Source organism: Musa acuminata, chromosome BXJ3-10, assembly GCF_036884655.1.
Source record: "Musa acuminata AAA Group cultivar baxijiao chromosome BXJ3-10, Cavendish_Baxijiao_AAA, whole genome shotgun sequence".
Classification (NCBI taxonomy): Eukaryota; Viridiplantae; Streptophyta; class Magnoliopsida; order Zingiberales; family Musaceae; genus Musa; species Musa acuminata.
In genome coordinates this window covers 26,048,165-26,064,176 of record NC_088358.1, presented here as the reverse complement: position 1 = coordinate 26,064,176, position 16,012 = coordinate 26,048,165, and the positions used below count along the sequence as shown (strand labels likewise).

The window sequence follows — 16,012 nt, the reverse complement described above, 5'->3', positions numbered from 1 at the left end:
CACGCAATCCAAATCGGATTCCCTACGCTTACGCTTATAAGTCATCACAAAACTCGAGGAAGCATCTGCAACAATTTAAACCGAGTTAACTTGATTACAGCCTTTACGGCAACATGTGAAATTGCATAAAGGCACACAGGAGACTGACGACAAATCAACGATCAAGAGTAGGAGACAAGTCTAATCTAGTACAAGGCCGCTTTCAGGGTGCTAGTCAAACTCAAATGTCAACGATATTTCTTCACGATCCTTGTTTTAATGCCCCCTGCGAGAAACCAAAACCCTCGATGCAATTAGATACGGAAGCAATTAGATTTCGTTTTTAGTAAGCAAACACGTGGCTTAGCAAAAGAAGAAACATCCATCATTAGATCAACAACCTAAACAAGCTGAGTTAGGAACTGCAAACTAAATTCTAAATTCAAAAGAGTTTTCTTTTTGTTCATGTTTGAAAAAAAAAAAAAATCTAAATGCAGAAAAAGCCTATTGATGGTAGTTATGCCTATGGGTTAAGAAAACATAACTAAAAATGATGCTATTTAATATGGGATGGTATTATATCACAACGATGAGTGAAATTTCGTAGAAACAAAAAAATTATTAAAAATCTTCTCTCTTTTTTTTTGCCCCAATAAGAGAACTTGAGTTATAGCATTTGCTTTGTTGTATGTCTTGGTCTGCAAAGGTGACTGTAATCAGATGGTCGGTTTTAACGTGTTGCACAAGTATCTGGATAGACTAGGTAGGATAGGTAGATATGATACGCCTATGAATGGGTTTCTCTTCAATGCTGTATGTCATACTACTACTACTGCTCTCATGCTAAAGCCAACTAATCTTGTAACTAATGCATATTCATTTACCTGAATGATCCTACCTACCTGAATGATCCTTTTTTAAAGCGCAATTTTAACTAATGCATATTCATTTCCAGAAGCACAGATGCATATTCATTTTTAAAGCGCAATTTTAGCTTCAGTTTTCACTCGGATATGTTCCAAAACGTAAAGTAAATGACTGACCGTCTACTTCCGCAAACCGAACTTCCTTCACCATGTCAGCAGCAGCACGATACTCGAACCTGCCATTCGCAACAACCAAATTACTGTATGCATATTAAACAAAGAAAAATTAGAGGGAAAAGCTAGTTTTTCTCAAGGTCCATTTAACCTGAATCTTCAAAGAATATCTAATATGAGCTCTGTGATAAAGTAGAACACTTGGTAAACAATGATCTTTTCGCTTGACTTCACAGCCTAGAATGTTAACCAGTGGCTTTTAAAAAGACATGCCAGAAGACAAACATATAAAAAAAATTCAAATGTCTGCAGATAAAGAGGATAAAAAGTTGTCATTTGTGAAACGAGAAAACTCAAAACAGGGGAAGAAAACTAAAAACAACCATACAAATGAAAACAAAAGAAACGAGAAATAATGTGCACCGACGGACTGATAGCTTGCATGCATAGTAAACTATTAAACAGTATGTTTTCTAAGATCTCTGGACCCTTGTTTTCTGAATGTGAACACTCTTATCTTCGTCTTCAATACCAAATTTCTCTCTCATTTCCATTATGAATTTGGAACCAGTATAGAAGTCTAACTAATTATTCTATTGTAATGTAGATGGGTTATTAGAACTCTTTCAAGGTAACATTGGTAATAAAATCTTGGCAGAGGAGATGAGAGCCACAGTCTTTAAGTCATCTTCCTTTCCTGCTCCACGCACAACAATTCTGCTGATATTCACAGGAAGTTTTATGTGAGGGTACAACAATTCTGTTGATATCCCCACAAAGTTTTATGTGACAGCATGAGATTCACCATGTTATAGAAGTATATCACATTGCAAAGCTCGATGTGTCGGATTCTAATGGGAAAAAGTACCTCGGAACTTTTCTGAAATCACAGCATCTAGTAGAAGGGTACCTTGTTTAACTATGAGAAATTTTTGAGGAAATGTTCAAACCTGATGGCCTAAACATCAACAGGTTAATGGCACCACTAGTCAAACTTAGACATTAAAGCAAATATAAGTTAAGTTGTGCCTCTAAACTAGAAGCAAACGGTCCACATGCAATTTACCCCCCTACTACAAGAAAGCAAGGTGATCACTGAGTGCATATGCAACTTCACAATATTGTCACTGTCTACTCTTGGGATGAGGATCTCATTGTCCCTTTGTAGGCCTTGATCATCAAAATTAGGCAAGATTAGCTACTAATAATATATTACTTTGGCCAATGCCATGTAGATGCCTGATGACCGACCAAATTAAACAGTTCAGGAGAAGAGCATTCCCTCAGAACTTGTGTTCCTAATTTCTCCTTGCCAAATAGGCCTTTAGTAGAAGTAAATCTACAGTCCATAAACCATCTACATCTTCAAAAATATGCTCACAAAGAAACCTGTTGGTGGGTTTAGAGCAGGTTCCAAATCAAGAATTTGTCCAATGCTAAACATGCAAAGGAGTTGGCCTCTTTTTGTGTAATTTCCAAGTAGAAGGAACATTTAGTTGCCAACTCTATCCCCTTGCCGAAGGCCAACAAAGATTATATTAAGATTTGAAACATTGATTACCTTATTTTATTGCCATGAAAGATATAAAAGACAAACCTGATAAACAATGTGCCTTCATTCTAGTTTGCACAACCACGTTGGATGTGACTAAGGACAACTACATCAACAACAAAAACAATAATTTTGTCTGCACATATCCATAGTTCGAAGTCTCAAGTACTGGACTCGTGTAAGTTCCTGACTATACCAATACAGATCTGATTCATATCAACGTACTGACATATGATATACCAGCTGCCACCAGCGAGCAGGCCTATAGGGTTAGGGCACAGATCTTGGGGACCCTGAATTGGAATAGCCTATAATCGGCTGGTCAATGACCTGGGGATCTCCATTAAACCCAGTATTTACCACCTAGCTCATACCGGTCCAAACAGTTTTTCAAATCCAGTGTATATATTAGCTACCAGGCTGCCCTACCTATGCTGCAGATATAGAATACCAACATCAAGATATTTTCACATATCTATTTCTGAGTCATTAGTATTTGAGAAAAAGGCTAATCTAACAGTGGTGTTCTATATTGCTATCCAGAAAAAAAATTGCTTCATATAACAATACTGTAGCAGAATAGAGAAATATCATCGAAAACAATTGTGCAATATCTGATTTTTGCCATTAATCACATAAATATACATCTATATTTATTGTAAGATACACAGCTAACAACAATGTAGAATATCAATTACCAGGGTGTGGTGAAATAAAGGAAACTGGACAATATTCATTCCAACATCCATAAAAAAATGGCATGCTGTTGTAAGTCATGCTGATAAACTGGTACAAAAGGCACAAGATCACAAATAATAAGAGATAAAGTTGACCTTTATAATTACCAACATGGTAATCATCAGAATGCATCTGGGGATTTAATGAACTTAGAAAGTATCCGATGTTTTAATGAATCAAAATGACTGAAAGTTATGCATTAAATATCTGTGTGCCCTTCCGTGAGCAAAGAGTGAGACAAGAGAAACACATAGACACAGAAAAGAACTTGCTGAAATAGAGGAAACATGCAAGTTCAAAATAAAATCAGGAAACACAAAGTATTCTATTTTCAAAAGACAAAGTGAGCAAATTATCATTATTATCATAGTTACCTATTGGAGAAAACCACTCCAATCTCATATTCTGATCTGATTTTGGAAGCTTCAACGAGGACAGTAACAATTTCTGTTTTCCTGGTGCTGGCCATAAGACAATCATATTCACTTGGAACAATGACCGCAAAGAAGTTATCACTCAGCTTGCTCAAACATATCTTATCGATAGATGCAAGCATAATTCGTCGTTTCAATACATCAGCATCTGGATCAACAAGATAGATAGCAGAACCCGTAATCATTAATATACACCGCTTCATCTTTCCAGTGCCTGTACACTTCAAGACCTTGTCAGCAAATAGAAGTGTCTCATCTCCTGCATAAGTCGAAGTTCTTCACATGAGTGAGACACGACATTCTACTTGCCTTGGTGTAAAATCTAACAGAGTAAGCTATTCATGTAGGAACCAGTTGGAAACTGTTATTAGAACTTTAACTAGTATAATTAGTTTAGTTAAGCTATTCACATAGAAACCAGTTGGAAACAGTCATAAGAACTTTAATTAGTATAATTAGTTTATCTAAAAAAACATCTTGCTTTCAATACCTGTTGACCACTCCATTAAGGAACCCGGTCGGCATGATCATGAACAATCGAACAAGATATTCATATTCCTATTGCATCTGTTTGATGCTCGACTAAAAAAGCAAAGTTTGCGGGCACTCATTTTATTATCCTATAATGAGACAAATGTTATGAAAATGATATAACCACTTCTTTTTGTTGAAGAAAAAGGTGGGAAGATCCCACCTTCTCTCTATATATGAATAAAAATAAGGATTAAATGTCACTAAAATCAAACAATGATCTCAGATATCGAAGATGTAATGCTCAAACCCAGAGAACAATAGAACAGGAGAACCCATATAGAAACAAAATTCACTCCCCCAAATATCCTTGATGTAGTTAATGGTCGATGGTTATCACATCCTCGATGGATATTAGATCTTTCGGAATCACATGGAAAAACTATCTTGATCTAATTTGTACTTGTAATACCTTTACTGACCAAGAAATGTCGGAAAAATAACCCATAACTCAATATCTTGAAGTATCGCACCCTCGATCTTTGTAGTTCTTCATCGTAAGTACCCTTGCCCGAATCTCATTCCAAGAATTCATCAACCGCCACCGCCACCATCGCCATTTCCCAAGAAATTCCTAGTTCAAATCACCTATCCCTTCTTTCTCCTTCAAGAACTACTCCCCAGTAAACCTTGCCAAGAAAATATTGCTTGATCGCTTGCGTACTACTTGCTCCAAGAACCGCACTCCTTCAAGAACTACTCCCCAGTAAACCTTGCCAAGAAAATCTTGCTTGATTGCTTGCGTACTACTTGCTCCAAGAACTACGCTTCAAGAACCGCACTCCTTCAAGAACTCCAATCAACCAGATCGATTGCTTATTACTTGCTCCAAAACCGAGCCAAGAAATTCTAGTTGTAGTGCTACCGATTCTCTTCACAATCCATGTAGACCCGACTAAGAGACGCAACCAACCAAAAATGAAACCCATCCCCTGGGAGAGAAACTAGATGCTTGTTCCTTCTGCACGGAAGACAAGACGAGATTCCGGAGGAAGATCAACCAGAGAGAGAGAGAGAGAGAGAGAGAGAGAGAGAATAACCTTGCTTGGACAAGATGGCGGAGAGGAAGGGGTCGGAGGGGACGTCGAGGTAATCACCCTTGACGTCCCGGCGGAAGGAGGCTCCGCGGCGGGCCTTCACCCCCATGAACGGCCTCGGAGGTCGAGAAGCAGCTTCCCCTTCCATTGCCCGAGCGAAGAAGAGATGGAAAGAGGCGTCCTTCTGCTTGTTCTTGTGACTTCCTGCCTCTTTCAAATTCTTTATTATTCATCGTCGCCATCCTCGTCACGCCACGCCACGCCATTCCCCGGGCGTCACTGTTGCGTGTACCTACTCTCATTTCGTGCTCTGTGGGCGTGCATTTCTACAAACATCTGAGGGACGGTTTTACCACTTGGGTGATGCTGGAGAGGGTGAATCCGTAACTTCACATTTTATGGATACATATCTTATTTAGTGCATACACATATAAATATTGCATCAAACTTATCCTAAATTCTTGATTGATGCATCGATCGCAATCCCAACCCTTCGTTTCGGTCTTCTGCGATTGATTTAGTAGCTCGAGTCCAATGATGCCTTGTGGGTGCAAGAAATGATGACGGTGTTGATGCAGACGTGTCGCCCGACGCGTGCCTTTTGGGTGGAATCCACCACCACCCGAGCAATCCCTGCCGTTAACAGCTGATCGATCCCGAATCTTTATGTCACATCACCAGTAATAATCACGTGAGATGATGAAATTTATTTTGGTGTATCTTTTGTGATCAATAATTGGTTTAACTTAAGTTCGGGTTCGACTCGATAGTTTCATAGGCTTAACGATTTGGCTCCGTAAACAATTGATCAGACCAATCCTCAATCAGAATTATTATTATTGTTATCGTCGTCATCATCATCATTATCATAACTCTATCAAATTTTTCTTACCCTCAAAATCATTTTTTAAGTTTACATATTCTCAAATGATAAAATCATACGGGTACATTCATCGTCTAAAAGGATAATTCCTCACGAGCCTATGAGCTGTACCAATGATCGACCGATCAAATGATTTAGATTGACATTAGAATGAGAGCTCAAAGCCTCCTGCACCGAATCGAACAAATTCGCTCCCAAACCGTACACCTTGATTATGAGCTCTTATCAACTAACATCAATAATGTCGGTAGTGAAAGCCCAACTTTTTTATTTATTTTTCTCGTGCCAACCTAACAGTGAATAGAAAAATACATGATAATTTTTAAATTGATTCAACACTGAACCATATAGAAAATTTGGAAAAACTCAACACTGAGCCATTCGATTAAGTTATTTGTGTCCGTCTTCTAGTAGTCATTGCGTTGGTAATGAATGCCGAACTATTGGTTTCTTCCGTACCCCGTGCTGCACACCTATAAATCTAAAGTTCCATGAAACACGGCTCCTTTGTCCTTCCTAATATTCTCTTTCTTAAGGTCGTGCTTTTAATTTCTTTGGAACATAAACAAAACTTCGTCGATTAGAAAAAAACAAGGAACAATATTCCTCCAAGCTTAACTCGATCGACATGTTGGGTAAGTTGAATGGGTCAAACTTATGATATTTAGTGTGTCGAGATATATTTATGCACCTCTTTTATAATGGGCGCTCGTCATACAATTCATGCGGTAATGGAGGCATAGAGTTTAATCGTAATTGTTATTAGCTTGTGTTTGACCCGGGATTGCATAATCATTCTCCACATGACATTCATCGAGCACAATAAATTGGTTTTATGTTGTATGGAGTCTATATGACGTTACGGTGATGATAAATGATTGAATAAACTCTCCGTCATGTCGATTAGGTACTGTGTTGTGTGTTAGTTTTTATGATTTTTTATAATTGAATAAGATATATAACTAATTAAATTTCGTTAAAATATTTTAACCAATAGAATAAAAGTCCACTTACGAAAATTGATCTACCACGTGGAGCTTATGTGTCCTCCATGTGGAGTTGGCAAATTAACCAAGTGGCTCCAATGTGTCAATCACATGGAGCTCACGTGTCTTCCACATGGAGTTCTAACGTGTTGGCCAGGTGACTCTAACGTGTTAGACATACGGTTCTTGAAGCTGATCTGTCATACAAGTGGATTTGGCATGTCGACCAGCTGACTCCGATCTATCGACCACGTGGATCTCACCGGAGCTGACATGTCAAGCGTGTGACGCTGATCAGCTACGTTATTTTTACCTCAACAGCAATAAGGAAAGAGAACACAACGACCGTCATGGCGATGACCCGAGGCTACTGTTCGACGAAATGTCGCAACATTCCACCACCTCAACATCACAGACTTATCTGTGAGGCCAACCTCCTCTGACAGTGTCTGCGTTGTTGGTGTGGTCCGTCGTCTCCAGGGAACGGACCTGCCATCTGCCGTAACAGCGAGATCCCATCCTCCTCTCGCGCTGGGATTGGACGTGAGACCACAGTATACAATGCTTTCCATGTAACACCACTCGGACATGCAGCGGTGGTCCTCCTAATGTTCTTGTAGCTTGTTGATCCTTCTCGGCGCCGCTGCTGGGTTGCAGGAAGAGGACAAGCGAGGAGGGCGACGTGATCATGTGGGAGAACATGGAGCCTCCACTCCGCCAATGAATGTGTTATTATATATGTGTATGTATATATATGTACACACATACTACAAGCACTAGCTTGACATAAAGAGCTGCAACCAGTGGTTTCATGTGAGAATTGTTTTTGTGATAGCTGTCTAAGTAATATGGTCTATTACGTAAGATCAAATCGATCGATTGATGGACCCCGCAACGCTGAAGACCGGTATCAATTAACAGCCGACAGCATGCAATTAGGCGGGAATTGGGCTATCCATCACCGACAAGATACGTGGGCCCATCCCATGACCCATAACCCAATCCTGGACGACCACGTCACCTCCTTCACGGCGCGGCACGTGCGTTTAAGTCGCCCCCCCCGCCTCCCCCTTCTCTTTCCCACGATTCTCTCCTCTCGCCTCACTCAATACTGCAGGCGTAGCATCCTCGGCGGAGAGGGACTGCTTCCGGTCCCGTCCGTCCGATCGTCGCGACTGGGCGAGTGTGTTAATTCCTCCTCAAGAGGACGGTCTCCCGGCATTCGTATGACCTGAGAGACACCGTGCGCGCTCTTCTTCCTCCGCCGCCGCCGCCGCTGTCTCAATTCCCACGTCGTTTACGTGTGTGTTAATTCTGTTTCGGCTCTGTCCCAAATCTCAAAGTTCTACTTCGTTGAATCTCCGCCGTTGGATCGTTTATTTGTTGAATCTCATCGTCCGAAAAATTCTCCCTTCTCAATCTATTTTTTCGCATTATTTGTTTGCTGAATTATTATTCCCCCTCCAATTATACCTTTTGAATGAATTCCATAATTTTTTTTTTATTTTTGTTGAATATATGTTGGTTTTTTCTTGAAAAAATCGAAGAGGAAGAGAATAATAAGTAAAATTAAATGGCGGAAGAGAAGCCGACCTCGAAGCCGGCGTTGCAGAGACCCCCGGGATACCGCGACCCAGCGGCGGCGGCGCCGGGCGTACCGAGGCCGCCACCGCGGCGGCAGCCGCTGCCACCGTCTTTCCGCCGCCCCGGAAAGCCGCTGCCTCGCCACCGCCGCCCCCGGCGCTCCTGCTGCTGCCGCATTTGCTGCTGGGCCTCCGCGGTGGCCCTCGTCGCGGCCGCCCTCTTCGCGGTCGCCACAGCGCTCGCCTACCTCTGGTTCCAGCCGCACCTCCCCTCCTTCCGCCTCGCGTACCTCAATGCCACCCAGCTCCGCGTTGCCGCAAGGCCCGACGGCACCTTCCTCGACGTGGCCACCCACTTCGGGATCCTCGCCACGAACCCCAATGGAAGGCTCGTCCTCGAGTACGGGGATGGGGAGGCGCGGATCGCGGTGGCGGACGACGACGGCGACGTTGCGGTGGGAACGGCGGGGATCGCTGGGTTTGAGCAGGGGAGGAGGAACCGGACGCTGGTGCGGTTCGCGTCGGCGGTGAAGGGGGTGGCGGTGGACGAGGTGGCCGGGGCGAGGATCCGGGCGGGGTTTCGGAGCAAGGAGGTACGATTCTTGGTGGAAGTGAGGACGAGGTTGGGAGTCAGAGTAGGCGGTAAGAACACGGGGAAGGTGCCGATCCGGGTGGGATGCGACCCGGTGAGCTTAAAGCAAGGGGTGAGCGGTGGTACACTGCCGAAATGCCGGTTCTACTTTCTAAGATGGTATGCTCTCTGCTCCTATTTCCTATTTCTTCTTACATTTTTAAGTTGATTATTGAGTTTATGAAGTCCTTGTGCTGCAAATTTTACATTCGATTGGTTTTCATCTCCTTACAATTAGTTGACTTTTATCAGTTCTGATGATTGACATGTAAAACCTAGAACAAATTTGCCATGTTATTTTCATGTTTTACGTGCTTTTATTTGTGGTTATTGTAAGGGATGTTAAATTAAAAAGGAATATTAACTTTGTTATAATGAGATTTTTCTTAGGAAATTGATAAATATCATTGAGAAATCATATTCAACATGTTAGCCACAACATCAATTCAATTGGTTTTGTTGCTATTGGTTTTTTAAGATGGCTAGTAAGGTTGTGTTCAATTTGAGATTAAAAAGAAAAAGTGGCCAGTGCACAACCTTCCCACTTCTACAAGATCGGGTAAGGATCAATGTGAATTTTTGTGCCGAATTCTAGTCACTTAAATAAGACACAGGTTTACCCTCAACTTGTGCCGAATTCTTAGCCAAAAACTTCTGCATTATTTTGTATATCGAATCTTGAATGAAACACTAGAAAAGTTTGGTTCGATCGGAGCTTTCATGTTCCTTAGGTTGCACATGGTTCTGGTGCCTGGCATGATAGATAATTTCCATGTTTGATCAATCTGGCAATGGAACCACATTTTTAGTGAAATTTATTGAAACTACTTATATTGCTAGCATTATTTCTTAAGAAATTCATTGGCATATACATAGTTCCTATGTCCTTATTCTTCACAATATTCTGATATGCTAGTGAGTTCCTCTTTTACCGTTATCTCCTGGTGGGTAGATCTCAAACTGGTAATAGGACTGTTCTGGATTCTTGCTATCATCGTCGAATCGTTGAACTTTGATTGGAGCAGTACAATGATTATTAGGTATGAGGTCCATTAAGAGTAGGGATGCCTCATAGCAAGTGACATTATAAATGTAAAAACAAGTCTTCTATGGTAATATGTGTGATTCCAGGCCGACCATGGATGCCTTTTTTGGGAACCTTTTTCGCGATGACTTAGTTACATTTACGGAACCTTTTCTAGGGTCCATTTTGGTTTATAATATTTGCTGAATGATTTCTTTCTGTTAGGAACGGACTGATTAGTAATATTCCATCGATGCGTATCTACCTACCTAAAAGCATATTTGAAGATGAAATTCTTGTAATTGCAAAGAACTTCATATGTTGTTCAACTTATTCTATTGGACTTGGAATGAATAATCAGAGAATTTAGTTATGGAGCCTTGGCCTGGCCAAATATAAAAAATATGCATGTGCTGTGGTAGTGTGTTCCTTTCATAGGCCCCCAGCGGAATCTAAGAAATGGACAGTGTTGATGATTGACCTCGCACCGATCTCAACAAGGCATGGTCTTGCTGGTAGAATTTGATTCTTTGGTTTTATTATAGTATTGCACTATCTTTTGTTTGATCAGGATTACACTAATTTTGTTACGCGGGCAAGGGGGTCCGAGGAAGATAATATATTCTAACGATGTTTTTCTACAATTTGGATAGAAATATTACTGTCCTGGTTGAGCAGGTAAGGAATATAGATTAGTCTTGTGCTAGCATCAATTGTCAGTGGGTTCCGTTTCGTCTGTTCTGTTAATCTTATTTTCAGCTCTTCTGTGTCCTTTATATTCTCAAAATTTTGAACCTTGGATCGTTCATATACTATTCATAGATCAAATTTGATGAGCATTACATTCTACTGAGAGGTGATAACATTCTTCTTGTCTGACAATTTCAGGATTAATCTACGTTGAGACGGTTTCCGAGTTGTATGCTTGAAGGAGATGGCATTAGCTGTTGCTGTAAATTGAATTCATATTTGTTTTCCGTTTATAAGCATTATTAGTAAGAGAATCATCTTTGGGTTTGGCTTCAACCTCTCAAATTCACATCGAGCTCATACTGTATCTTCATAAAAAAGGTTTTCATTTACACAAACGATGACAGGATACTTTCTGTAAGGGACACTTCGACTTAATAGTGTGGATCAATTTGTGTTCTGAATAAGAAGCTGCTGTTATTTGTTTATGAGATAATGATGGGAATGAGAAAACATTCTCTAAGATGGTGCCATTAATCATGAGCGTGACATCTGACCACATCGGTGGGAAATAATGTGTGTATGGAAGTGTTTGCTAGCTACTCTTATTGGGGGAAGGTGTACTACTCTGGAGGACCCTGTGATATCCAATGATGTTTGATTTCGCCAGAGTTCTTGCTCTGGTTTATATGTAGAGAAGCTTTTGTCATCATGCAGAATGCATTAGACTTTCTACCTGCTCGAATCATGTTGGACACTGCGCATGATATGTGCTCCTTTCACGCCCTGACAGAGTAATGATTCACAAGCCATGTCGTGGGACGGACAAGGGCGAAGAGCAGCACCACCATGGAAAAAGCTTCGAGAGGCACGGTGGATGGTCTGATGCAGCATGATCGAAGATATTGGCTGCCTCCATGTCGATATGTATGCAGTCTTGAAGAAGGCAAGACATGGTTGCTGCTGGCATTAGATTTGGTGTGTGTTTCGACACCACTGAGATGCTTCACAGTCGGTGTTACTGTACTTGTTGCTCCTTCACGTCAGATCAAACGTACGGGAATTGGGTGTTCCATAGCTATCTCCACTGTGCGATGGTCCCTCACATTAGATTCCCTCGATACATTGTGGAAGGAACTACATCGATGGACATCAGCATGGCGTCCTCTCCTTTTGTGCTCCATTGACTTGGTCATGTTAAAGTCAACATGTCAAGGCTGAAAGTAATCGGTTGATGTCATTGATTACGTGAGACATTAAATTTCTCGGAGAAAGCAGAGTAGTCTCTCCTACGAGTTAGGGTATAGTTATTGCCGGTGGTCAACGTACAAAGCTTCCTTATCCATTCGCTGCCATTCGCGTTCTCACCGATAGCACAAACTTGCCGGGCGCTATAGAAAGCCAAGCAACCACAAAACCTGAGCACTCCACTATCGGCGGTAGCAAAGGAGGGGTAATTAATTGCTTGGGAGGGGGAAAGAAAGCAACACTGCAAGACATGCGTGTAACGTTACAGGCTATGCATGCCTGGGACACGTGGAGGATCTAATGGTAAGATTCTGGCATTATTGAGCCTTTCATAAATTAGTGACAAATATGGCTCTTATATAGACGGTGCGAACTGAGCCATGTCTCTTATCTCTGTAGCTCTCCACATAAATTATGGCTCTCAAACAGTGAACACTGTGTTCTTTGCAGGATTTGGAGGCACCCGAATCCATGTCCTGTTACATTTAACTCCATATTATTCTACCATATCCATCAGAAAGAATCCCTGAGAGAAGTCAGTCCCTTCGAATATTATACATAGACCTACTCATTACTATATCACTTTGGCATTCACATTCATGCGGCTGTCTCATCTTACGATATTGCCCAAGTTTGGAGTTCGGCCTACACGAAACTCTGAATCACCTAGCAAGTCTTGTTGGGAAGATTAGAGAGCGGTTCTTCATCTTCTTCTTCTTCTTTAGGAAGCCATACATACATGCTTTCGAGAATCTCTTTCTGGGACTTGTTGATGATTACGAGGTGTAAAATTGGACTCACTTGTTTAACTTGATATTAGCACTGCAGAGCACTCCTCTCGGTAATCGTATTGCAAACACAAATGCTTCATTCGTTGATTTATAGGCAGACATTTAGGATTCGGTGCTTCATTGGCTCGTCCTCGTTCATGCATGTGTTGCAAGGAGTCCAAAGTAAAAGCCATGGCAGCAGGAGTATTGATCTGCTTGTTCATTTCAAAGACAGAGACAGCAGGAGACGACGACATATAGCCTGTGGGATTCGGCCAATACAGACGCATTTGGTCCAAATTGTTGTTCTTTTCTCTGCATGTTCATTTGCTGTGGGCTCTGTATACGTGCCATTTAAGGCGCCTATATGCCGATGACCTGCCGCAACGGTGCCCACACAGTATGTTTATGTCATCTGACGGAATCGAAATTTAAAGCAGGAAGGAAAAGGATTTCACATAATCCTATTGAGTTCGATGGTTTACCAACGAATATTCCGTCCAGTAAATATAGAGCAGCGATAGGCGTTCTCGATTCCGTTTCCCCGCCGTTAAGGCACGGAGATCTTTTAGGGCAAACCATATTAACTAAATATATTAAATAGAGTACAGAATAGATGGATAGCGCAAAAAAGGCGTAGTCTTCTCTTCCGCCGCTACAAAACGGCAGATTAATCGGCGACCGCTGGACGGAGTCAGACGGCAGCGAGCGGCTCGATCGGGAATAAGTCGACGATATCTTGGAAATAATCGTCTCCTCCTTGCCACGTCGACGAGCCGAAGTCGAGGTCCGTGCCGAGGAAGATGTGGTTCGAATCGCCGGCTAATGGGCCGACCCGCGCGTCGTCGTCGAAAAGGCTTGCCTTTGTGGCTCCCAAGTCGTGGAATTCGTCGTGGAGCATCGCCTCGTCGAAGGGCAAAAGGCCGCTGAGTTGCCCCGGTAAGCTTCTCTCGGTGGTGGGCATACTGCCGCTCGCGTCGGAGTCCGTAGTTGCCGGCGGAAGCCACGGCGTCTCGGCGCCTTCCATGGACGTTGTTGTGGAGACCGCGAAGGAGGAGAAGCTGCGGAGGACGGAGGTTGGGGAGGAGAGGTTGCGAGACTCCTCGCTGGAGTCGTGCCCGCCGGAGATGGAGGTGAGGTTGCTGCTGGAGAGGCACTTCTTTGGCGGTGCGGTAGAAGCGGCGGCGGCGGCCGGGGGACGGGAGAAGTTGGTGGTGGCGTCGGGGCCACGGAGTTGGATGGCGGCGGAGTCGTACACCTTGGCGGCCTCCTCGGCGGTATCGTACGTACCGAGCCACACCCGGACACGCCGCAACGGGTCGCGGATCTCTGCCGCGTACTTGCCCCACGGCCGCCGGCGGACGCCGCGGAATCTGCGCTCCGGCTCGCCGCTGCTGGACGCAGCGACGGCGGGGCCGGCGGCCTTCCGCTTTCTGGCGGGCTTGCTCTTGCCGACGGTCTCAAAGCGGGCCTGGAAGCGCACCTCCTGGACGTAGCGCCGAACGCGTCGGCGGCATCCCTCGTCACCGGAGGAATCGGTGGCGTTGTAGTCGTCACAGAAGATCCTGATGGTGCTTGGCCTGGCAACGTCGGAGTGCCGGTGGTATTGGCCCCACGGGAGGGTCTTCTGGGTGACGTCGATGTGCTCCGTCCGCTTAATGGGCACCATTAACAGCGTAACGTCCATGGCTCCCAAGTAGCTGTTTTCTGTTCTATTTAAGTTTCCTCGCATCAGCTTCCTCTTCTTTCCTGTAATCAAGTCAAAAACACACAAAGACCACGCATCATAAGAATCTAATCTCGCTTCCTATGCTGAAAGCCAAACGAAAGTATCTATCAGGGAAGGAACAGCGAGAGTGCAAAGAGGAAACAAGAACGGGAAAGAAAAGCTTTGAGATATTATGAATGGAGAAGAAGACCTGCAAAGTTCGATAGATTCCATCGAGTACAAAACTAAGAAAAACTTCATTCGAGAGAGAGGACGAGATATTACCTCAAATAGAGAGAACAGAAACGGAGAGTCTAAGCAGAGGGACAAAGAGAACGGGGGGGTTCTAAAGGGGGGTTTTTGAATAGCCAACAAGTCTACCTCAAAAAAGCAACAATGGCACAGTTTGGTTGACGGCAGCACGGCGTGGTAGTGGCAGCACCAGCAGCAGCGGCAGTGTCAGATAGGGTGGGGGAGTAGGAAGAGAAGCGGCGGCGGCAGCACGGAGTTCAACCAGCTCTGCTCTCCGTATGTCCCAGCCACAGAGCAACACCCGAGAAGAAGATAACGTGAGAGAGAGGGAGCGAAATCAGTATTCTTGGGTTGGTCTTCGTTTTGGGTTTGGTGTATCAGCCTTCGCTGTAGCAGCAGCTGGAGAGAGAGAGAGAGAGAGAGAGAGACGGGCAGAGGCGAGATCTGCAGTTTGTTTTATAAGATCCCACCACCACAGCGCTGCGTAAAACGTGACACCACCACCGCCACCACCACCACCACTGCATTGGAACGAGAGCGAGGCTGCTTTCAACACTCACTGGTTCTAATTTCCTTTTTGTTTCCCATTTTGCCCATGTGATTTTTCTTCCTTAATTTCTTTGTTATTTTTCCCAGGAAAAGCCTTTATTCAAATACGGGGAAACTCCGGTAACCCACCGTAGACGGCAACAGCGTACGAGAGACACCGAGCCGCTGCGTCCGGATGGGACGCCGACGCGTAATGAATACGACTCTCCCCAATTCCTACAGCATTTCGGAACGTCGTCATTTCAATTCCTATCATAGAACAAAAATCCACCAAGTGTGACGCACATTGGACGTGCTTGAGAGGCCCAATCGAGCCCAATTGAGATTTTGGACTTGGCGTGCGATTAATTGTTTGATGACTCGGCCATGCAATGGGG

The 16,012-nt window shown here is 43.5% G+C and overlaps 3 protein-coding genes across 5 annotated transcripts; 1 reads left to right on the top strand and 2 right to left on the bottom strand.

Annotated features, from left to right (window-relative positions):
* Positions 1-53: 53 nt before the first annotated feature.
* On the bottom strand, positions 54-5,513 carry LOC104000825 (uncharacterized). Of its 2 annotated transcripts, XM_065169921.1 has the most exons (4): positions 5,315-5,512; positions 3,684-4,002; positions 1,023-1,081; positions 54-265 (listed from the first exon to the last, which is right to left on the bottom strand). In XM_065169921.1, the coding sequence occupies exons 1-4, from the start codon at positions 5,457-5,459 to the stop codon at positions 228-230; spliced, it is 561 nt and encodes a 186-aa protein (XP_065025993.1). In that variant the 5' UTR covers positions 5,460-5,512; the 3' UTR covers positions 54-227. The 2 variants fall into 2 exon arrangements, with proteins under 2 accessions (XP_065025993.1, XP_065025994.1); XM_065169922.1 differs by lacking the exons at positions 54-265; positions 1,023-1,081 and adding an exon at positions 1,233-1,256 and having other exon boundaries at positions 5,315-5,513.
* A 2,731-nt stretch (positions 5,514-8,244) lies between these two features.
* On the top strand, positions 8,245-11,555 carry LOC135650880 (NDR1/HIN1-like protein 6). Its single transcript, XM_065170533.1, has 2 exons — positions 8,245-9,514; positions 11,307-11,555. Exons 1-2 carry the CDS (start codon positions 8,754-8,756, stop codon positions 11,320-11,322), a joined length of 777 nt encoding a protein of 258 aa, XP_065026605.1. The 5' UTR covers positions 8,245-8,753; the 3' UTR covers positions 11,323-11,555.
* Positions 11,556-13,692: 2,137 nt separating this feature from the next.
* Positions 13,693-15,600, bottom strand: LOC135650434 (pathogenesis-related genes transcriptional activator PTI6-like). Of its 2 annotated transcripts, none has more exons than XM_065169752.1 (2): positions 15,120-15,600; positions 13,693-14,875 (listed from the first exon to the last, which is right to left on the bottom strand). In XM_065169752.1, the coding sequence occupies exon 2, from the start codon at positions 14,856-14,858 to the stop codon at positions 13,821-13,823; it is 1,038 nt and encodes a 345-aa protein (XP_065025824.1). In that variant the 5' UTR covers positions 14,859-14,875; positions 15,120-15,600; the 3' UTR covers positions 13,693-13,820. The 2 variants fall into 2 exon arrangements, with proteins under 2 accessions (XP_065025824.1, XP_065025823.1); XM_065169751.1 differs by having other exon boundaries at positions 15,216-15,600.
* Positions 15,601-16,012: the final 412 nt, after the last annotated feature.

What these genes read in the sequence shown, in the direction of transcription:
- LOC135650434 (XM_065169752.1), bottom strand. Translation starts at nt 14,858, where the DNA reads ATGCGAGGAAACTTAAATAGAACAGAAAACAGCTACTTGGGAGCCATG.
- LOC104000825 (XM_065169921.1), bottom strand. Translation starts at nt 5,459, where the DNA reads ATGGAAGGGGAAGCTGCTTCTCGACCTCCGAGGCCGTTCATGGGGGTG. An exon ending in CGCCATCTTGTCCAAGCAAG is followed by an intron (nt 4,003 to 5,314) that starts GTTATTCTCTCT and finishes CGACTTATGCAG; the next exon opens with GAGATGAGACACTTCTATTT. An exon ending in GGAGTGGTTTTCTCCAATAG is followed by an intron (nt 1,082 to 3,683) that starts GTAACTATGATA and finishes TGCGAATGGCAG; the next exon opens with GTTCGAGTATCGTGCTGCTG.
- LOC135650880 (XM_065170533.1), top strand. Translation starts at nt 8,754, where the DNA reads ATGGCGGAAGAGAAGCCGACCTCGAAGCCGGCGTTGCAGAGACCCCCG.